The sequence below is a fragment of the Olea europaea genome, chromosome 10 (genome assembly GCF_002742605.1).
Source record: "Olea europaea var. sylvestris chromosome 10, O_europaea_v1, whole genome shotgun sequence".
NCBI classification, from domain to species: Eukaryota; Viridiplantae; Streptophyta; class Magnoliopsida; order Lamiales; family Oleaceae; genus Olea; species Olea europaea.
Window position 1 is genome coordinate 28,425,721 of NC_036246.1, and position 23,169 is coordinate 28,448,889.

The window sequence follows — 23,169 nt, forward strand, 5'->3', positions numbered from 1 at the left end:
TAAATAAGAAGAACTTATTAAAGAGATTGTAGATCAAATTGATTATCCACAACTTAAAAATAAGTTTAATTCCATTCTTCTTTCAAATTCAAAAGTTAAGCCTTTCAATATGAAAAATGTTTTAAATCACTTTGAAACTTCAAAATATTCCAGTTCTGATTTAAAATCAGAAGTCAATTCTATGAAATCTCAAATTTCTATTTTTGAAAGTTAAATGAAAGATGTTAGAATAAAAGTTTCCCTTCTCAAAACTCAAGATAAGAAGTTAAAGTCAAAGACTCCTTCTTATTCATCATCTTCCAATTCTTCTGGTTAAGAATTCGATCCTTTCATTCCTTCAAATATTTAATCTGAAGAAGAAATGATTAATGTTATTAATCATGTTCAACTAAAAAAATGGTACTGCAATATGACTATTGTAGTCAACAAAGAATTCAAATTCACTTCTAGAGTCCTTATTAATTCTGGAGCTGATCAAAATTATATCCGTGAAGGATTGATACCTACAAAATATTTTGAAAAAATTACTGAGCGTCTTTATGGTGCTAGTGGTAAAAAACTCAATATTCAATATAAACTTTCAAAAGATCATGTTTGTAATTCAAATATTTGCTTCAAAAATATTTTTTATCTTGTAAAAGATTTGGATCAAGAAGTAGTTATTGATACTCTTTTTATTGTTCAAATTTATCATTTTCAAACATTTGTTTAATTTTCACTTCTACTCTTCCCTTCCTTGGCCCATTTTGGTATCTCACACACACACACACACACACACTTTGAGAGCTCGAGGGCTTATTCTTTTAGGGTGATTATATTGTTGAAACAATTTTTATTTAAACACCACGTTTTAATTACAGTTAAACCTCTTAATCTTTACTCATTGTAACAATTATTTCTTTAATTTTTCTTCGTCGAATTCTTATTTTTAACCTTCTATTAATTTGTAAGTCTCATTTTTTATGATGATTTATATGAAAATATTTTATTTTCATGCTTTGAAATGAGGAAATAATATTTTTATCACTTTTTTTTTAAATATAATGGAAAAATAAGTTATTTTACGCCATTTTAACAAACTTTTAAATATGAAATTGTTATCGATTATAAAATGTGTTAATTAATGAAAAGTTTGAGAATAAAAATGACATGAAAAATTAAGAACCTTAATACAATTAAAATGTTGTATAAAAAATAAAAATTGAACTACATTTTTGTTTTTTTTTTGGCTACTATCCTTATTTTAGTCCTTTAAATGGAAATTACCAAATTGGTCTAACTCACCGCCGACCACAAAACCGAAACCTATTTCAGTCAACATTTTTCAGGCTAAAATATCTTTTTAAACATTTTCTGCAATGTCCCAACTTCACTCTGCCGCCGTGAAACCGGAGCCTCCGTGCAACGATGCCACCATAAAGCCACCTCCACCGCATGCGCCGACTCCACAGCCACCGAGACTCGCTGTTTTGACCGACCTTAACGCTGAGCCGCTGGATTCCGACCTCCAATCTACTTATTCTCTAAATGTCTCTAGGTCTTTGTCTTTATCATTTAATTCATGAGCTAGAGTTTTGTAGTTTCTTTTTTATGTTCTGTTGTTTATCCGTTGTGGGTTTAAGTCCAAAATGATAAAGATGAATAAAAACTTTTGTGTGTATATGGCAATAAAGGTATATAGGGAAGTAATGATGAAATTAATGCTGCTTTTGGTAAATGGGCTACAATAATTTGTGTTTCTGGGGGAATTTGAGGTCTTGTAGTGTGAAAATAATATATTGAATGTGTCTCATGCTGTGATGTTAAAGATTATTTGTCTGGAATGCATTGTGAAACACTGGATGTCAATTTAACTGCTTGTTGAAAAAGAATCAACAAAAGGCAGCATCCGGATTGACAAGTATTTTTCATGTTCTGTATTGATTGGCTTCCTTTTGACATCTGAAATTGATGTTCACTTTCCCTACGTAGAATCCCCTGCCTACTTCAACAAAACAATCCCGATTTAGCCCAATGAATCTCTTTATAGTACATGATGATGGAAATTATTGAAGAAGGTGCATAAAACACAACTTTGTAAGTTTAACGTAAGAAATGTGGACAGGTTAAATCAAGATTTTCGATTTTGAGGTAAGAGCAACATTAAATTGTTATCTGTTTTTGGAAATTTTTACTTTCAATCTGGGGGGTATTTGTTTGCCCTGTTGGGTGATTATGACAAGATTACCCAAGAAAAGATGATCCCAATTTTGTAGTGCTTTCTAAGTAAAAGCTTTCGCCCAAATATGTAACATGTCATGGGGTATTATTGAAGAAGTACGTAAAACACAACTTTCAGCTTAGTTTTGAATATGAGACAAATAGAGAACATTTAACTTTGTCAGTCATTTAGAAAATTCACTATTATATTTTAATATATAGTGTGATTGTCTGGATCTGTAGGGTTATTAATGATGAGAACAGTCAAGATAAAATGAGCTTGATGGGAAATGCAGAGGCTATGGATGCAGAAGCATCACAAGTGAAAAGGTTGGGGAAATGCCGTTCAAGAACTAGTAAAGCCGAGTACCCTCCTGATTGCAGTGGAGCTGATATAGATGCTGACCAAAATGGTCAAGGGAACTCCACTTCTCGCGAGGAAAAAGTTAGCAGCCTCAAAACCGTGAGCAACTTTTTACCTCTTTGACATGCTATTGCACCTCCTCTCCATATGATCAAGGAGATACGAAATGAAATGAAATATGCACACAATATACCCGACAGGAAAAAAGTTAATACACAAACACTAGAGCACCAAATACAAAGGTCGACATCCTTCCGGTGTGAAGGTTTTCTTCCTCCACCCTATCCTTGTTTATCTGCAATGCTGCTTCTTAGATAAAATTGATTTAAAAAAAAAAAAGAAAAAAAAAAGCAGCCTGAACTCTGTGCGGTGTTTTTCTACTGTTTTTGCCTTCTCTATTTTCAAATTTTGAGTGATTGAACTGTAGTATTTTTGACATTGTAATTCGGACGTGTGTATATTCTGTCATGGGTAGGAAGTTAAGTGTAGCTGACGTAGGAGTGTAATAATTTGACAACAAACAGTGAAGAAAGGAAATCCAAGAAGAAGAAAAATTAGGTTAAGGGAAAAATAAATTTATCATGTATATTCAAGTGTGTCTATTATATTGTATTAGCCCTATATATAGCAAAGAAACTAAAATCAAAAGAATATCTAATAAACTAGAATTTTATCGAATTATTAAATGTAATCTAAAAAACCTATTTGAATTGAACTCCATATTAAATCATATCTAACTTTTATCTCTATTTCCAAAATTTTTCAGCAGTTGAGAAAAATCAACTTCAACGAGATAAACTAGAATTTCATACTTCAAGGAGATTGATCTTTTGTTTTGACCAAATGATTGTACTAAATTCTTGACAGCAACATATATCTGAACTCATACCAAGGGGACGATATTTTTTTTTGAATCAAAGATTGAAATTGATCATGTAACAACAACTTAATGTATAAATCACCCTAAGAATACGATCTTACCAAGGGGATGACCTTTCCTTCTAACCAAGTATCGACATGGAAATCCAAGAAGTAAAAAATTATGTAACTTCTCTTCAACAACTTCAATTGATTGCGCGTAATAAGGAGCACAAGGGACTAGCTTTGTAGATTGGCTTTTGTAGAAAAAAATGATTGCAACATCGAAAGCTCGAATGAAGCCTAGTAAGAGAATAATTTACTATATTGAAAATATAATTTTCACTTGATGACCAATCAAATAGTTTATTTTGTGGTGGTCAATGGAGGGTGTTGGTAGCCGATGATTGGAAGTGGCAAGAGGGTATGGTTGAATTCAAGTTTACAGGGGTATGGTGATGATGGTGGTTGAACTGGGGGACAGTTGTTTATGGGAGTTGACTCACAGCTATGATAATGATGGTGGTTGGTCAAGTTGAAGGGTGGTGGTGTTGTGTGGGTTATCGACGATGAGTGTGGGCTGAGTTTTGTTTTTGGATTATTGGACTATTGGTCCTCTTGATTGGGCAAGTGTTAAGTATGTGGGTTGTTAGTTGTGATGTCTACATGGTTTATCGATTGGGCTATACTTTGAATTGAAGTTTGTTGGGTTGAGCTTTGTTTAGGAGGTTAATGGGTTAGGTTTTCGATATATGTGGGCTGTGATGTTGCGTTGGCTTGAATTGATTCTAACTTGTGCCGGATGTTTGAGGTTGAATTGGTGGTTATGAATTGGGCTTTATGAGATGGGCTTGTTTTGAGGGTCTGGTATGTTATTGTGGTGGGTTGGATGTATGTTATATGGAGCAATAAATCAGAGCAGCGAGCGCAATTCTGCAAATGAACAGTTTTTTTCTTTTTTCTTCATGGATCAGAACAATGAAGACAGTGAACAACCTGCATGTTTGACTTTTTTTTATTTTTATTTTTGCTTCTTTTATTTATTTATTTATTTATTTATTCAGTTAACTAAAAAGACGAGAAAACTGCACCATTGATTGATGTCGAAACGAATTCTTTTTGTATTTTTTGTTAAATTTTGTTTTGTATTAAATGTGGTTATTGGACACTGTCCAACTATTTTGAGTGTGAAGAGATTGGATTTTGGAAACAAGATTTGTTTAGCCAAAAGGAAAAGAACTTGCTCTGAGCTCTCTTAAATCGAGAGGATATTTAATAAATAGAACTTTATCGAATTATTGAATCTAATCTAATCAAAATAAACCCAATTTGAATTAAACTTTATATATAAATCATATCTAACTTATATCTTAATCTTTATTTCTATCTTTATCTCCTTCAGTAACATCTTAGAAATCATTTGGATGGCTCAGATTTAGGTGACATTGAAGGTCTCGGTGAAATATGCTTTTTGCTCCTTTAGGTCAACAGTATGATTGAGCTAACATAGGGCCATATCTATTTGTATCTCAGCTCTTGAATGGAATGAATCTCAAAAGAGGGATCAGGATTTTGACTCATTTATCAACATTTCATGAACTCTTGACTGAGTTAAAGGAATTGTAGTTAATAAGTTATTGCACCTCTGCTTATTATCTCAACTTGATTTACGTGCTGTAAGCATTGACCGACATATATGCTGTTAGGGGTTGGTACATGTTGCACGAAAGATGCCAAAGAATGTGCATGCTCATTTCATACTTGGTTTAATGTATCAAAGAATGGGTCAACCTCAACAGGTACCTGTTGATCTTGCTGGATTTTATTTAGTCCATATTGATGCATTTAGTAGCATTCATCTTTGAAAATTTGTTGAAGGCGATTCTGGCTTATGAGAAAGCAGCAGAAATATTGCTTCGCTCTGAAGAAGAAATTGACCGGCCTGAGTTGCTGTCACTGGTTCAGATTCACCATGCACAGGTGGACTAACTTTTAGCTGAAGTACTATTTCATGAATATTTTCTCTTTTAGTTATACTATGAACACCTGGTTGACTACGGTTCACTTCACTTGCACCCGGTCCTTGTTTCATCACTCGTGAAGTGCATATTGTTAGAAAGCTTGGAGAATTGTACTTTGGATGAAGAACTCAAACCTCAAGAACTTGATGAAATTTGTTTGAAGTTGAGGGAGTCTATGAAGTCCGATGTCAGACAGGCATCTGTTTGGAATACTCTTGGTTTGATACTTCTTAAAACTGGTTGCTTGCAGGTGAAAATAGACATGTATATTCTTTTTCTGTCTATCAGCATGATCATGTTACCTAGTAAGATGTCTTGATTGAAAATGATTTAATATCTTCTCTAGGGTGCTATATCAGTATTTTCATCTTTGTTGGATATTGTCCCCAACAACTTGGATTGCCTTGGGAATCTTGGAGTCACGTATCTTCAAAGGTAAGGAATAACTAGTGATGTAATTCCAATATTCTTTGTATTTGTGTAGTAGTTTTTCACAGCGATGAATTTGTTAGTTGTAGAATAGTACATTTTTGCCATAATGGAACACAAGCCTATAGTGACAAAGTGGAAAAGTATCTTAACAAGGTTCAGAAGTTTGACTAATGGCGGCTTCATCGTAAATGAATTGTGTTTGAAATTGTGAAAATATTCCTTTGTTGCCTTCAAAAGCTATCTGTTATACCGCTTGTTTTTGTCCTTCATGTTTATGTTGCCAATTTTTTTGAATGATCTCTTCTTTTTCTTCTGTCTTTTATTTATAGATGTTTACATGAATATACAAGGAAACAAAGTTATAATTGGTAATATAAAAGGAAAGCAATCAATCACGCCTATACAAGGAAAGCTGCAAGAATTATGTAATCAATCACACCTCTAATACCCCCTCAAATTGATGTTGGAGAATTCACGAGCATCAATTTGCGGACGAGAAAGTTATGACGCTAGCAAGTTAAGGTAGAGAAGATATCTGCGGCCTGTTGAGTAGTAGAGACATGGAAAGAGCAATGATCTTGGAATCATAGGCGTCCCAAATGTAATTACAGTCTACTTTAATGTGTTTGGTATACTCACGATACACAGGATTAGTTGCAATTTGAATAACATTAATGTTGTCGCCATGAAGTGGTGTAGGTCGTGATTGGGAAATACCAAGTTCTGGTAAAAGACTTTTCAACCACACAATCTTAGAATAGACAACTGACATAACACGATATTCAGCGCCAGCAGAGGACTTAGAAATACAATCTTGTTTTTTACATTTTTAAGAAATGAGAGTATTACCAAGAAAGATACACCATCCAATAGTATATCGATGAGAATCAGGGCAACCAACTTAGTTATCATCATTATAAGCTATGAGTCCAAGAGATGTCCCCCAGGAAAGAACAGACCATGATGAGGAGTCTCAATAAGATATCAAATAATGCAGCGGGCAGTTACCAAATGAAGATGACGAGGTGCATCCATAAATTTGCTGACGGTATGAATGGCGAAGGAAATATCCGAATGTGTGATAGTGAGAAAAATGAGACTTCCAACCACCTTCCGATATAGGATAGGGTCTGGAAAAATATCGCCTTTGTCTTTCCTATATTTAACATTAAGCTCTAGGGGAGTATTAATGGAGGAGCTTCAGATAAATTATCCAACATGATCAAGTCTTGAATATACTTATGTTGATTCAAGAATATACCGTGTAGCTCTGTATGAACCTGTAAGCCAAGAAAATAAGATGACCTATATCTTCATATGAAAAATCGAGTGGAGATGTTCTGAAGCTTCTAAATAAGATTGTAACCAGATCCTGAGATATTAATATCATCTACATATACCAACAAACAAACGATGCCAGTTGTACTTTTGTGAAAGGATAGAGATGCGTAATACTGACTCTGAGTGAAGGAAAAATCAAAAGTATGTTAGAAACTTGTCAAAACATGCTCGAGGTTCATGCTTAAGACCATACAAGGAGCGTTTTAGCTTACACATAGAGTTAGCTGAGGGAATAGGCATACCAGATAGATGTTTCATATGAATGTCCTTGAGGTCTCCATGTAGGAATGCGTTCTTCACATCCGTTTGAGGTAAAGACCATGATTGAGAAGCGGTAAGCGATAACAAGAGGTGAATAGTGGTCATTTTTGCCACGAGAGCAAATGTCTCATCATAATCTATTTCATACTCTTGACGATTACCTAAAGCAACCAATCGAACCTTATTGCGCTCCAAAGAACCATCAGAACGAAGTTTGATGGAATATACCCATTTACTTCCAATAGGTTTCACAGTCTGTGGACATGGCACAATGTTGTGGTTGACCTCGAGAGCCTCGTGTTTTGCTTTCATGGCCCGTTGCCAACATTCATGTTCCATAACTTGTCTATAGAAGGAAGGACTAGAAACCGAATTAAATTTAGTAGATATAGAACTATGGGAGGAAAAACCTACCTATCTGGTGGTCAAGGAACACAAGAAGTACGACGAAGAGGGACAGGAGGCGGTAAATCATCTGGTGCAGGATCTGGTGTCGTAGGTGGAGGATCAGAGAGGCTAGGGATGACTGTCGTCTGAGAATGAAGATCTAGACCAGTGATAGATGTAGCATGTCCATGAGTGTAAACAAGGCCTGGCTTGTACCGAGATGGTTCTAGAGGGAAATCAGGCTAGACAGAGAATACAAGAGGGGGAACAACGGTCTTTGAACTGAAGAAGGATTGTTTTTTTTAAAAAAATTATGAAAAATTCAATTTTTTTGTGATGTAGGATCATAACCGACGTTCCCTTTTTGAGTCTCACCATATCCCAGAAAGACATACTTGATAGATTGAGGTGTGAGTTTTGTTCTTTCATGTGATTGCAAATGAACAAAATATACACACTTAAAGGGCCGGAGATGAGAATATGTGATGAGGACATCGGACGTTACTTAGTTTATTTACGCTTTATTTATGCTTTATTTATCTTTTGAACTATTATTTAGGATTTGGACTTATATGGGCTCGGGCCTAAGCTTGTTAGGGTTGCTTAACTATTGAAACCTAATTTACATTATAATTTTCAGTTGATGAATGAACAATAATTATTTGGTGGCTTATGGCGCATCTTTCTCCCTCTCCTATTGAATTCTTCTTCTTCCCCTCCCTTAATCCCCTATTCTTTCTGAATCTTCTTCTGTTTCTATTAATCATCCCATTGGTGCTGCATCAAATTTGGTATTAGAGCCGAATCTTGGTAATTTCTCGTCCTCAACCCACAATTTCTTCGTATCTTCTTCCCATAAATTTGTTAGAACAGCACAAACTAAAAGTATTTTGGTAAAGGCAGCAATTTTATCCTTCAATTTCCAGACTTAGTTGAAAAAAAAAAAAGGTTACTGTTCATGCCCGAAGTTCCAAATTTTAGATTTTTTTTTTTTGCGTCTATTACAAAAAAATAAAATAAAGTAAAAAAATTCGTATTTTCTTTGTGGCTGCTGTTAGTAATATTGCTGTTCCAACAATTTCAACCCTATTTACAATTATCCAGCCCAATCACCCACATTAGCCCACCTCATATCCCCATTTCCCAACCCAATTACAGGAGCCCATTGATTCATTATCCCAACACTATTTACACTCCAAGCCCATAAAACCCAATTATCCCCAAACCATTCACCCGGCCCAATCTCCCCTAATTTCATCTTCTCCGGCTCCACGTTACTCCCCGTTGCAAACCTCCACCAATAATTCACTCTGCCAACCGCTACCAACTTCTACTGTACATTCTTCAAAGCCGCCGCTACGAACTCCGATCACCCCACCCCTATAAACCTGAAACCTAAATCCTTTGTCTTATCCATTGAGAAGCGCACCATGATCTTCCTCAACAACAACCAAACCAAACCCACATGAAAGCACACAGTCACAACTAGCGAGTCAGCTCCACGTGACATCCACGCACAACTCACCAACTACTGACTTTGTCAACAATACACACGATTTCTCATCTAGTCGCCGGCAACAGTTATCCTAAAATGCATATACCTAGCAAGAATTAATTAGGTCGTAGTCTCAAACTCATCTCCATCTAAACCGGTTCCCCTCTCATACTGCCACCAACCGCCGCCATCATAGAGTTTGACGCCTCCAGTTTTGCAAAATACAGCAACAACAGAGCCAGAGTCGGAGACAGTTTATTGTTCAATTGGTTGATATTTGAACATCCTACCACAACAGAGCCAGAGTCAAGATAGTATAATTTGCAATTCAACAGAAGTGAGTTCTGACGTGGAAGATAACTGAAGCGAAGGAAGGGCCGCAAGCATATTCGGAACCCACTTGTCAGCAGTTCGGGCAACTAAACGACAAGGAGTTCTTGATCTCTTTATTATTGGTTTATATTGGTTCTTCATCTTAAAATCGGATCACCTACAATATTTGTGTTGTTGTAACTTGACAATTGTGACCTTAAACCTACTTGATTGAAATTCGTGAATTTACTCCCTTTGTTCCCCATTACTCCACGTGTTTAGATATTTCGAATGGTCATTTCTATCCTTGCTTTCAATTTTATTTGCACCAGTATTATTTGCTTGCAAAAATCGGACTTTACGTAATCCCATTTTAACAAACAAATAATAATAATAAAATTTCAAGTTGCGAATCTACTTTTGACACTTGTTATTTGTTGATCTCAGTAGTGCACTTCACTTAGCTTGTGTTACTGTGTATGCAATTGCGTAGTGGTCGAGTTACTGCGTCTAGTGCTGGTACCCTTACCATGGACCCTTCCCGCATTGAAGCTATCACCCGACAGTTGGCACAATTACAAAACCAATTAACGGCTGTCCAAACTGAGGTAGCCGCTACTCGTGAGGAGAATAGAGCCCTAACCGCTAGGGTAAACACTCTTGACCCAACCCAATACTCAACTGAAGCTGAAAATTCTGACGCTTCCATTAATAGACCTCATCATCGTCCACAAGGTGGTCAACACCATGCTAGACATGATCGTAGGGACGGAAATCAAGCTCGTGGACACGAGCGGGAATATCATCGTCATGGTACACTATCTCCCTCTCGCCATGAGGAGCGCCTCTTTCGAAATATTAAGTTAGATGTCCCTACATTTGATGGTTGTCTAGATCCTAGAGTATTCAATCAATGGGTTAGAGATATGGATCGCTTCTTTGCCTGGTATGGGGTCCCTGAAGATCGGAGGGTACAATTTGCCAGTTTGAAATTAACTGGCACAGCTCAACTGTTTTGGGAAAGTGTTGAGGACCTCCTAAAGAGGCTTCATGCTCCCCCTGTTGGGAATTGAGATGAAATTAAGCGTCGCCTTGAAGGAAAATATTTACCTCAATCTTACAGGGGCAACTTGCTAGATCAATGGAACGCATTTACGCAAGGCAATCGACCTGTGACCGAATATGTTGCTCAGTTTGACGAGTTTCGAATGAGATGTCAAGTCGTTGAAGATGAAGTCATGACCTTGAGTAGGTTTAGGCAAGGCCTGCGGGATGATCTTAGACGTGAGCTTGTTCTTAGAGGTGTCACCACCCTTGACCACGCCTACTCTTTCGTTCTGGATTACGAGTTAGTCACTAGGATACCGTACAGAAGTCGTAGTGACTCTCGCACTGCAACCTCCTCTGCATCCACTCCACCCCCTAAGTCTATTCTAGGTCCTCCTCCTAATACTACCCCCACATCGGATAGTAAAGGTAGAGGTTCTGAGGTTTCAAGAACGTCCTCTCGTTGGCAATGGTTCAACTGTAAGGGTTTTGGTCACATTGCTTTTAAGTGTCCTAGCCGAGCCCTAGTTTTGGAAGTGCGTGAAGGTATAGCTGACGAGCTACTAGAGGATCAGGTTTATGAGCCTAAGTTAGAAGAGTTTGATGACTTGGAGGATAGTGAAGATACCTTCTTGGGTTGTATTTAGGCTAGTCCCCTTATACCACATATGCCTAGAGTCGGTGTCGTCCGTTGTACTCTTACCCAGCCTAGGGATGCCGATGATTGCCGCTGTCATGCCATCTTCCACACTTACATCAAGATTAATAATAAGGGCTGTAAAGTTATTCTGGATAGTGGCAACTGCATTAATGCGGTTTCGATGGCTACAGTATCCCGTCTAGGGTTGAAGTCTGTTCCTCACCCTCAACCATACAGCGTCTCTTGGGTTGATACCTCCTCCATAGCTGTCAATGAGCGTTGTTTAGTCCCTATCCAATTTCTCGAGTATAAGGACCATATATGGTGTGACGTCATTTCAATGGACGTCGGGCACATAATCTTAGGACAACCTTGGTTATTTGACCTAGATGTAACCATCTATGGTCGATCCAATTCCTGCTCCTTCGTGTTTAATGGAAAGAAGATTCACCTTAACCCACTGCTCCCAAAGCCTGTTGGCCCACTGGAAATGAAGAAAAGTGTGGAACGAAAGGGATTGCACATCATTAGTCCTACGGAGTTTGAGCGTACACTTGTTGGTGATTCAGTTGTGCTCGCTTTGGTGGTCATGGAGGTTCCATCCCACTCCACAATAGAGAGCCCTGTTGAAGTCCTGTCGGTCCTCCAAGAGTTTCGAGACGTCTTTCCGGAAGACCTACCTGATCATCTACCTCCACTAAGGGATATTCAACATGCCATATATTTCGTCCCAGGGGCATATCCCTCCCAAATTTGCCTCACTATAGGATGAATCCTACCGAGCACGCTGAACTTCAAAGGCAAGTGGATGACCTCCTTCACAAAGGATTCATTCGTGAGAGTTTAAGCCCGTGTGCTTTCCCCGCCCTATTGACGCCCAAAAAGGATGGTTCTTGGAGGATGTGTGTGGATAGTCGCGCGATCAATAGGATCACGGTGAAGTATCGTTTTCCCATTCCTAGACTTGACGATATGTTAGATATGATAGTTGGTGCCACAATCTTTTCGAAGATTGATCTGAAGAGTGGATACCATCAGATTCGAATTCGTCCAGATGAGGAGTGGAAGACCGCGTTTAAGACGAAAGATGGTATTTATGAATGACTGGTCATGCCTTTTGGACTGAGTAATACGCCAAGTACCTTTATGCGAGTAATGACACAAACTCTCCGACCTTTCATGGGAAAGTTTCTTGTTGTCTACTTTGATAATATCCTCATCTATAGTAAGACTAAGGAGCAACACCTTGACCACCTCACACAAGTTTGCTCTACTCTTCATGCAACTAATCTATATACTAACGTCAAGAAGTGCTCTTTCTTCACCGACACAGTCGTTTTTCTGGGGTTCATTGTCTCTTCGACAGGAATATCCGCTGACCCTGCTAAGGTTCAGGCGATTATTGACTGGCCTGAGCCAAAAGCTATTCATGACGTCAGGAGCTTTCACGGCTTAGCTACATTTTACCGTTGCTTTATTAAGGGGTTTAGCACTATTATGGCGCCTATTACGGAGTGCTTGAGGAAAGGGGAGTTTCATTGGACACAAGAGGCGGCTAAGGCCTTTAAGTTAGTCAAGAAGCGAATGACGGAGGCCCCTGTCATGCGTCTTCCCGATTTTTCAAAGTCTTTGAAGTTGAATGTGACGCCTCTGGGGTAAGTATAGGCAGAGTCTTAAGTCAGGATCGTCACCTTGTTGCCTACTTCAGTGAGAAGTTAAATGAAGCCAAACAGCGGTACTCAACTTATAATAAGGAACTGTATGCAGTGGTCCAGGTTTTGCGCTATTGGCGCCACTATTTGTTACCCCAAGAATTTGTCATTTATTCGGATTACGAGGCCCTTCGTTACCTCAACTCCCAGAAAAGATTAAATTCTAGGCATGGTCGTTGGGTCGAATATTTGCAGGCCTACTCATTTGTTTTAAAACACAAGAAGGGCGTAGAGAACTAAGCAGCTGATGCATTAAGTCGTCGTGTCTCCCTTTTGTCGATCATGAGTGTCAAGGTCATTGGTTTTGAAAGACTTAAGGAGGATTACGAGGCATGTCCTGATTTTAAAGATATCTTTCTTGATTTACAAAGGGGACAATAAGGCGCCACAGATGGCTTCCGACTTGAGGAGGGTTATCTCTTTAGAGCCAATAAATTGTGCATCCCTCGAACTTCAATGCGAGATTTCATCGTGTGGGAAATTCATGCGGGAGGGTTAGCCGGTCATTTTGGACGTGATAAGACCATTGAGGAAGTTGAACGTCAATTCTATTGGCCTAGCTTGAAGAAAGACGTGGCTAAAATTGTTAGTACTTGTAACATTTGTTAATTGAGTAAGCAGAAGAAGCAGAACACAGGTCTATACACCCCTATCCCCGTCCCTAATTGTCCTTGGCAAGATGTTAGTATGGATTTTGTGTTAGGACTTCCACGCACCCTAAAGAAGCATGATTCTATTTTTGTGGTTGTCGATCGCTTCTCAAAGATGACTCATTTTATCCCCTGTAGCAAGACGTCGGATGCGTCCAAGGTTGCTATGTTATTCTTTAATGAAATTGTCAAATTGTATGGGCTTCCCAAGACCATCGTGTCTGATAGGGACATTCGTTTCACTAGCCATTTTTGGAGAATTTTGTGGCATAAGATGGGTACCAAATTGAAATTTTCTACGGCCTACCACCCTCAAACTGACGGTCAAACTAAAGTAGTTAATCGAAGTCTTGGTAACCTATTACGTTGTCTGGTCCGGAAAAACCTTCGAAATTGGGATTTGATCCTTCCTGTAGCTCATGTTGCGTATAATAGCTCCATAAATCGTTCATTAGGTATGAGTCCATTTGAAGCTGTTCATGGGTACAAGCCTAGGAAACCGTTAGATCTCATCCCTATGTACCCTCAGACTAGAGTATCAGTATCAGCCAAAGCATTTGCACAACATCTTCGTGACTTGCATATTGAGATCAATAAACAACTTGAAGCTAGTAATGCAAAATATAAACTCCAAACTGATTTACACGAACGACATATTGAGTTTAACATTGGGGATTACGTTATGTTACGCATTAGGTCAGAGCGGTGTCTACATGGATCCGCCTCCAAATTGCAAGCGCGTAGTGCTGGTCCTTTTAAAATTTTAAAGCAGGTTGGTCCGAATGCCTATATTGTTGACATTTCACCACACCTTGGTTACCACTCTACTTTCAATGTTGAGGACCTTGTACCTTATAAAGGTCATTTCATTCCCTCAGATGATCCTCTGTCACCTCCTTTTGTGGACTTTGATCTTGATTCTTTGGCCCCTTCTAACCCACTACCACCTCTCACAGCACACAGAGAAAAAATTGATGCTATTTTAAATGAAGAAACTGTGTTCACTAATGATGGAGAGGTTCAGCGCTTCCTTGTTCGTTGGGTTGGTCGACCAGATTCTGACTGTGCATGGATCTCCTGGGAGACACTACAGCAATTGGATCCAGATTTATTGGAGTTTTATCGGAGTCAGCAGGATCTTCCTTGGCCCAGATCGCTTCCCGTCCACCCGAGGGGAGTTGGTGAGGACACCAGGTTCAGACCTCCATTGACACATTTTTACAGACGTCGGAAGAAACTTGCCTAACCACTCAGCTTATGGTTGGGAGATTGATGACAGCCTAAAGTGATCCACTCGACAGGGTCGAGTTTTCTCCCACCCCGGGAGAGTTGATGAGGACATCGGACGTTACTTAGTTTATTTACGCTTTATTTATGCTTTATTTATCTTTTAGACTATTATTTAGGATTTGAACTTGTATGGGCTCGGGCCCAAGCTTGTTAGGGTTGCTTTTAAACCTATTTTACATTATAATTTTCAGTTGATGAATGAACAATAATTATTTGGTGGCTTATGGCGCATCTTTCTCCCTCTCCTATTGAATTCTTCTTCCCCCCCCCCCCCTTAATCCCCCATTCTTTTTGAATCTTCTTTTGTTTCTATTAATCATCCCATTGGTGCTGCATCAATATGTGGGTGATCAAAGATTTATAGAATGGAGAAGCATTATTAAGAATGGGAGAAGGTAATCAGTTTATGAGATACACAGCGGTAGAGAATGGTTCACACCAAAAAGAGAAGGAACAAAAGACTTAATTAGATGGGCTTGAACCATATTAAGAAGGTGACGGTTCTCACGTTTTCCGTCCCGTTTTGTTGAGGGGTAGGAGGGTAAGATCGCCGAGAAATAATACCTTTGGTTTGTAAGAAAGATTAAAAGGCACTAGACATATATTCACCTCCCGAATCAGATCTTAAGACTTTGATCGAGGAGGAAAATTGATTGTCAGCGAGAGCAAGAAAGGCTTGAAAAGCAGGTGAGGTCTTCTTTGCACGAAGAAAATAAATCCATGTGAATTGGTTATAATCATCGATAAAAATAACAAAGTATTTATAATGAGCATGAGATACCACATGTGCAAAACCTCATACATCGCTATGACCAATATTGAAAATATGCAAAGCATGAAAAGTAAGAGACGGGAATGGTAAAAGACTTGGCAAGTTCACATGAAGCACAATCAAGAGACATAATCGAAGCAGCATTTTTATTACGAAGTAAACTCGAGTTTAACAAGTGTTATAGCACATTCGAATTGGAATGTCCCAATTTCTTATGCCAATTAAAAATATCTATAGTGGCAGAATTACAAACAAAAGAAGAAAACGGAACAAGCCTTGTTGAAATGGGAAAGAGACGTCTTGGCCCATTTAGGGACCCTTGATTCTGCACATGACAACTAGAAGAAGAAAATGGGACTATAATTATTATCAAGTTGCCCAACATATAAAAGATAATTTGATAAATAAGGAGAGATAAACATTAGATAAATTTGGTGATATATCCCTTACGGATGAGATAGGAAGGGTGTTACAATCGGCAGTGTATTATTGAATGGTCCAGTATATGGTCTGAGGTCACTAAGCAATTGAGGATCCTGAGTGATATGATTAGAGGCCCCTGAGTCTAATGACCAAAAAGAACAAGTAGATGGTGGATTACCTGAGACACCTAAAGCAGACAAAGCAGAGATAATCATAATTTGTTAAATAATCTTAGGAGTTATGGGACTTTGGAAAGGACTAAGAGAGGCTGAAACTTGAATGAGAATAGGGGACGGAGCAAAACTAGAGGCTAAAATGGCATCAGCAACATAATTTGCTCCAATCTTGTTGGAGGACGAGTGGGGCGCTCCTTAATAACATGGTCATGCTTCTTGCAATAATTGCAAACTTTTCTGGGACACTGAAGAGCCATGTGACCAAACCCCTTACAGCTACAACACTGCACTACACACTAGACGTATCTCGAGGTTGAATTTTTCTGAGCCACATAAACAACATGAGCCGGTGCTACATGATTCTGTTGCTGTTTCAAAGAGGCATGAGTGATAAGGCACTACTCCTCCTTTAGTAATTCACCCAAATAATTATCCAATGATGGAATAGATTTGTGATTCATAAGGCTGGACCTGATAGATTCAAATTTAGTTCACAATTTCAAAAGAAATTGATCCCTCTTAGTAACTTCGTGTACAGCTTGGACAGCATCCAAATTGCTCGGTGAAATCGAAGCATAGATAATATCTGTGCACTCAGCCCAAAGATTAGAGAATCTTGAATAATATTCAATGGATAGTGACTCCTAAAAGAAATTTGCTAATTTAAACTCCAACTAAAATCGCCGAGCATTATTGCTTTAAGTATAGACTTTCTTCAAGAAGTCCCACATGGCACGAGCTAACTTGTAAGGCAGGAGATTAAGAACAATTTGTGCGTCAATTGATCCAATGATTCATGCCATAATTCGAGAATCTTTGGTTTTCCACGCAATTTACTTCTCTTTGTCCTTTTCTTGATGGGGGGTGGAAAACTTTCATCAATATGCCCCTACAGATCTCCTTTTCCTTCAACAAAAACTGAAAATGAAATGTCCATGAAGAATAATTCTTGCCAGCAAAACGAATGCACACAGAATCAGCTATCTCAGATGCCATGATGAAGTTTAGCCCAAATTAATCAAACCTGTAACTTTAAATAATTAAATCAACCTAAAAAAAGGAAAAAAAGGAGGAACATAGACCCAACAACTTTTCTATTAAGACAGCAGCCCAAACTCACTAAGTAGCAACCTGAAAGACAATAAAACAGTATCCCAAATGTCAGGAAAACTCATGAATCAAAAAAGAAAAAAAAATGTCGGCCTTTAGCAGTTCACAGCAACTCCAAGAGAAGAAGAGGCCGCTTCAACCAAGACCCACACTCGAAATACGAGAACCCACCTTAGATGACGTCGAAACCACGGAGATTAACTACAATGGCATCTGAAAACACAAGTTGTGACCTCTGGAGGAAGCGAAGACGCTGAACAGAGATCTGACTACAGGTGTCGGCGTCGAAAACACCAAGAAAAACTACAGATGGTGCCGGAAATGTGAGCGATGACCCTTGACTGAGATGAACACGATGAATAGAAATCCAAATGCTATGAACACTACGAACACGAATAGATTTTGGAGAACCCAAACCACACACTCAGTAAGTAATTTTAGTACCATGCCAATTTTGCTAAATGGTATCTTCTTTCTGCCCGTCTTTTATTTATAGATGTTTACATGAATAATCAAGGAAACAAAATTATGATGGGGTAATATAAAAGTAAAACAATCAATCATGCCTATACAAGGAAAGCTGTAAGAATTACGTAATCAATCACGCCTCTAATATATGTGTAGTACATTTATTTGTTGATTAACATCTCACAACTTTCATATATATATATATATATATTTTATTATTATTATTATATTTTCAATTCCTTTTGGTCTTCATCTATTTGTCAACACTAAATTGATAGTTACTAACAATCCTTTTTCCAGTGGAAACGTGGAGCTTTCAGAAAAATGTTTCCAAGACTTGGTTTTAAAAGAGCAAAATCATCCCGCTGCTTTAATCAACTATGCTGCTGCTCTTTTGTGCAGATATGGTTCAGTTGTTGCAGGTATCAATTTGATAATTGAACAGAATTCTGGATATTCTCCTTTCCATTCCCCCTGTCTATGTTTACTGTTGACAGTATGAACAGATTTTAGGGTAACGTCATTGAATGCATTCTGATAGGACTCCAAATGGAAAAGAGGAAAACGGAATTTGTATTAGTTCTTTGATTGAAACGAAATGCAGAAAATTACAGATATTAAAATGACTATAGAACGCCTTTCACTTAATATTTTCCTGCCCTACTAAGCCTCTCTCCCCTCTTATTTATAGCTATTGCCTAACTACTTCCCCTCCTTTTCCATGTAACAGAATGCTGTTATTCCCCCTTCTTCTAGTTGCTTCTCAATCCTTCTTGTTCCTTCTAGAATGAGTGAGGTGGATGGGAGCTTATAATTACCCTCGGTTTCCAAATCCTCGTTGTCCTCAAGGTGGGTGTTAGGGAAGTGTTGGTGGTGCCAATTGCCTGCTCTTCCATCGTCACAATTCTGGTAGGGAAGATTTTTGCTCTTTTTGAAGCCCCATAACCAGTTGGACCATCAAACATCATAAATTCTGGCTGGTCTGTTCTGCCTTTCATTTTCATTTTCTTGGCAGCCGATCTTAAAACAGAATTTAAAAAAAATTCCACCATGTCACCCATTCTGATTGCCCCTCCTTTGGGCTTACCCCTAATTTCATCTCCTTTAAGTTGTGTGACCCCTTTTCCAGTTGCAAAGTCTTGCAGTTCTCCTTCCAGTTCCGTGACCTCTTTTCTAGTTGTAAGGTCATGCGGTGCCTTCTTCTTGAAGCAATCACCATTGGAATAATTTTCATAACCATGGGGACTTAACCCCTTTTTTATCTTCAATTGAAGCTCAGTTACATAGAGTTGCTGGATAACAGTTGGGGATTTGGGAAGTGATTGTATTAGATACCTTGTAATTGAGATAACCTGATGGATTTTGTCTAGTATATCATCCATGAAAATCCCATAACTAGTTGCACCCCCTTGCGGGTTTTCCAAAAAATGAACCCGCCAATTGGAATACAATGGTGGATAGTCCCACAATAGATCAACAGCGTCCTCCTTGTGCATTCCGCCCTTTTATGGTCCTTGGCACCATTAATCCGATCACCAAATTAATTAAAAATTTCAATGTATCACGAACCTCCACACCATTGTCGGAGTTAAAAATCCCTGCACTTTTGCCACTACCTATCCATCCTAATCCAATATCATCAATTTCCCAGTCTCTGTCTCCTGTCTCGTAATTCTCTCTTTTCATACAACAATGCTTAATGGTGTCATCCACATTACAATGGAGACTCTAATTATTTTGTCCCTTCGTTCGTAATTTAGCACCAAACAGATGTGTGAAATTAATAGAATTTGGTTTTGGGATTGACGGAGCTGAATTGGAGTCATTTCTTGATTGCAGCAGATTAGCATAACTGGGGCTTGAAACTAGAGTAATGTGATGGGTTCTAGGGTTGTAAATAGTTGTTAGGCCATCTTCCTTTTCTTTATTCAGGCCCATTCCTCTTGGGGCTTTAATTAAGCGAAATTTTGCAGCCTACTTGTTGGGCCACCTCTCTAACATAGTCTCAACCTACTAAATTTAGTAATGGCTCTTCCACCATCTTCCCTTGAATCAGCCCATTAACCAAGTCCTCTCTACCGCCTCCAACATCACGCTCTGCAATCATAAACCTGAATCGCCTGTCACCATCTTCTTTCATTGTGTGGGAAATTTTACACAGATGGTGTTAGAATCTCAGAATTCCTCTTGTAATCTTTCTCTAGTTCCTCTGATTTCCGCGCTAATTTGATCAGATTCAAACTCTGAATACTGTCTAGTGTTCCTAGCTTCCCCTGTTTCTTTCTGCCGTTTACCTTCATATTGCGCCCATTGATCCCCTACGTGTACCTTGTGAATATTAGGTGGTAACTGAACCTCTAAATCACTTCCAGATTTATCTCCCTCCATAACTGTATTCATGACTGCCTTTGGAAGAATAGGAGCTGCCTTCAGATTAATCAGTGATGCCACATCTTTCTCAATTGCCTCCGGTGATTGTGTCATCTTGGCCATACTCTGGCTTAAGTGCTCCATTGCTCTTTCCAGTGCAGGTAACCATTGAAGTTCTGTTTTCAATTCCTTCAGCTTCTCCATTGCTTCTACTTTGATTTTTATCTTCTTCTCGGCCATCAGATCGAATGTGCTCTGATACCACTTTGATAGGACTCCAAATGGAAAAGAGGAAAATGGAATTTGTATTAGATCTTTGATTGAAACGAAATGCAGAAAATTACGGATATTAAAATGACTACAGGACTCCTCTTTTCACTCAATATTTACCTGCCCTACTAAGCCTCTCTCCCCTCTCATATATAGCTATTGCCAAACTACTTCCCCCTCCCACCCCGCCAAATAATTTGCCATGTAACAGAATACTGTTATTCCCCCTTCTTCTAGTTACTTCTCAATCCTTCTTGTGCCTTCTAGAATGAGTGATGTGGATGGACGCTATCACATTCTTCCTTTCCCATGTTAATTTTTAGATATTAAGATAATTATTAATCTCACCGTCCATATATAGGTGCTGGGGCGAATGCTGAAGAGGGGACTTCTGCAGATCAGGTTGCAGCTGCCAATGTTGCCAAGGAATGTTTATTGGCAGCTGCAAAAGCAGATCCCAGAGCAGCTCATATATGGACAAATCTGGCTAATGCATATTATTTGACGGGTGATCATAGAACGCCCGGAAAATGCTTAGAGAAGGTTCATTTGGCTCCTTGCTTCTATTGTTATTTTTGTATATATTTATTTGGTTTTTTGTTTTCTTTTTGTACAAAATACTACTACTTTTTAGGTTCCTAGCAAGGTAAATCTTTCCCTTCTAGATTATCCTTTTTCTTCCCTGCTCTCTTCGCAAGTGTTAGTTGATGATGGATTAGTGTCTATTACATTTTCTCCATTTTGTTGTTTTAACAGTCTCTATTCTTTGGATATCTTTGTTGCCCTCTAGGCTGGAAAGCTGGAGCCCAATTGTTTGGCCACCCGATATGCTGTTGGAGTTCACCGAATCAGAGATTCGGAAAGGTCTCAGAATCCAAATGGACAGCTCACCTGGGCTGGAAATGAAATGGCCTCAATATTAAGAGAAGGAGATTCTATCTTAATTGAGCCTCCAATAGCATGGGCAGGTCTTGCTATGGTCCACAAGGCCCAACACGAAATTGCAGCAGGATTTGATATTGAACAAAATGAACTGCTGGAAGTTAAAGAACGTGCTACATACAGTCTAAAGCAGGTTAATTTTCACTTACTAATTTACTTGCTGGCTGCAAATTATATCAAGTATATTTCTTTGATCCAGCAGGATAAATTTAAATGAGAATTAACATATTTGAAGATAAAAGAGAAGTGTGGTCACAGTGGGATTATAGAAGTGAAGGTTGAGTTAATGTTCAGTCCTCCTTTATTTCTCATTCACTCTGTTTTGTTTCCTCATCAATCAGGCTATAGGGGAAGACCCAGATGATGCTGTACAATGGCACCAATTTGGTCTTCATTGTCTTAGTACCCAAGAATTTAAAACATCTCAGACATTCCTGAAGGCAGCGGTTGCTCGTCTTAAGGAATCTGTTTATGGATGGTCAAATCTCGGTAATGGCAACTGTTATCCTTTTTTTTCTTTCCTCCAATGGAACTTCACATTTCTGTTGAATCTCTAAATGTTGCCTTTATGTCCCATTATGTCAATATGCATCTTAGGTATCTCACTGCAGCTATCGGAGGAGTCTTCACAAGCTGAAAAAGTATATAAACATGCCTTGTCATTGGCTACATCGAAACAGGGGCACACCATATTTTCCAACCTTGGAAATTTCTATCGGCAATTAAGGAAATTTGAATTCGCAAAGGCAATGTTTGCGAAGTCACTTGAACTGCAGCCGGGTTATGCTCCTGCATATAATAATCTTGGTCTTGTGTTTGTAGCTGAGGGTCGCTGGGCGGAAGCTGAGTTCTGCTTTAACAAGGCAATTGAGACAGATCCGTTGCTGGATGCAGCTAAATCTAACATGATTAAAGTTGCAACGATGTGTAAATGAAATACAGGCTTGGCTTCATGTATATCTGATTAGTTTGTAAAGTGACGGTACGTAGTTGTTGTGCACACTTATAACATGTTTGATAAGGTGGATTAAAAAGCACTAGACACTATAAAAGGAAACTAAAATCTTGTTTATTGTTATGTCTAGTATAGTCTAATACTGCGTACCAAATATGCACTTAAAGTATAGCAGCATAAATCATTTCATTATGTCCATAAGAAGTTCAGAATCATGCACTTACACAAACAGAGCTTTTGAAATTATGAATTTTTATCAAGACTTCCCTATTTGTTTAATCTCTCAAAATAAAGTTCATTTTTTACGCAGGTGATAGGTTGACAGTGATACAACTCGATGAGCAGTTAACAAATATACCTTAACTCTAAAGGGAGTGCAAGGCAAGTATTGCACCTCTCTTCTGATGTTTTTATGTAGTCGGGTGTCGTCAAGTCAATTCCTTTTGAAACTTTCTTGGTATGTTTCATTTGGAATCATACGCTGAGCATGATTGTGAATATCCGTTTAATTTAGATTCATATGAGATTATTCTCTCTGTAGCATCTCTGTTTGTTTTCTGCTTTCTGCATATTTATATCATGATATAGATACTTTCTTGTAAACAGCATATTCTATGTCGTCGGATGTTCTCTCCATTGTCAAAATTCACCACTTAGCATCATGTTGGGTAGAA

At 38.4% G+C, this 23,169-nt stretch overlaps 1 protein-coding gene across 3 annotated transcripts; it reads left to right on the forward strand.

Annotated features, from left to right (window-relative positions):
- The first annotated feature begins 1,307 nt into the window (after positions 1 to 1,307).
- Positions 1,308 to 23,169, forward strand: LOC111401720. Of its 3 annotated transcripts, XM_023029583.1 has the most exons (13): positions 1,308 to 1,537; positions 2,443 to 2,662; positions 5,128 to 5,220; positions 5,300 to 5,401; positions 5,525 to 5,692; positions 5,789 to 5,877; positions 18,259 to 18,380; positions 20,331 to 20,489; positions 20,960 to 21,141; positions 21,389 to 21,673; positions 21,882 to 22,029; positions 22,138 to 22,522; positions 22,806 to 23,169. In XM_023029583.1, exons 1-12 carry the CDS (start codon positions 1,359 to 1,361, stop codon positions 22,473 to 22,475), a joined length of 2,085 nt encoding a protein of 694 aa, XP_022885351.1. In that variant the 5' UTR covers positions 1,308 to 1,358; the 3' UTR covers positions 22,476 to 22,522; positions 22,806 to 23,169. The 3 variants fall into 3 exon arrangements, with proteins under 3 accessions (XP_022885351.1, XP_022885352.1, XP_022885353.1); XM_023029584.1 differs by lacking the exon at positions 20,331 to 20,489 and having other exon boundaries at positions 1,311 to 1,537; XM_023029585.1 differs by lacking the exons at positions 1,308 to 1,537; positions 2,443 to 2,662 and adding an exon at positions 2,674 to 2,828.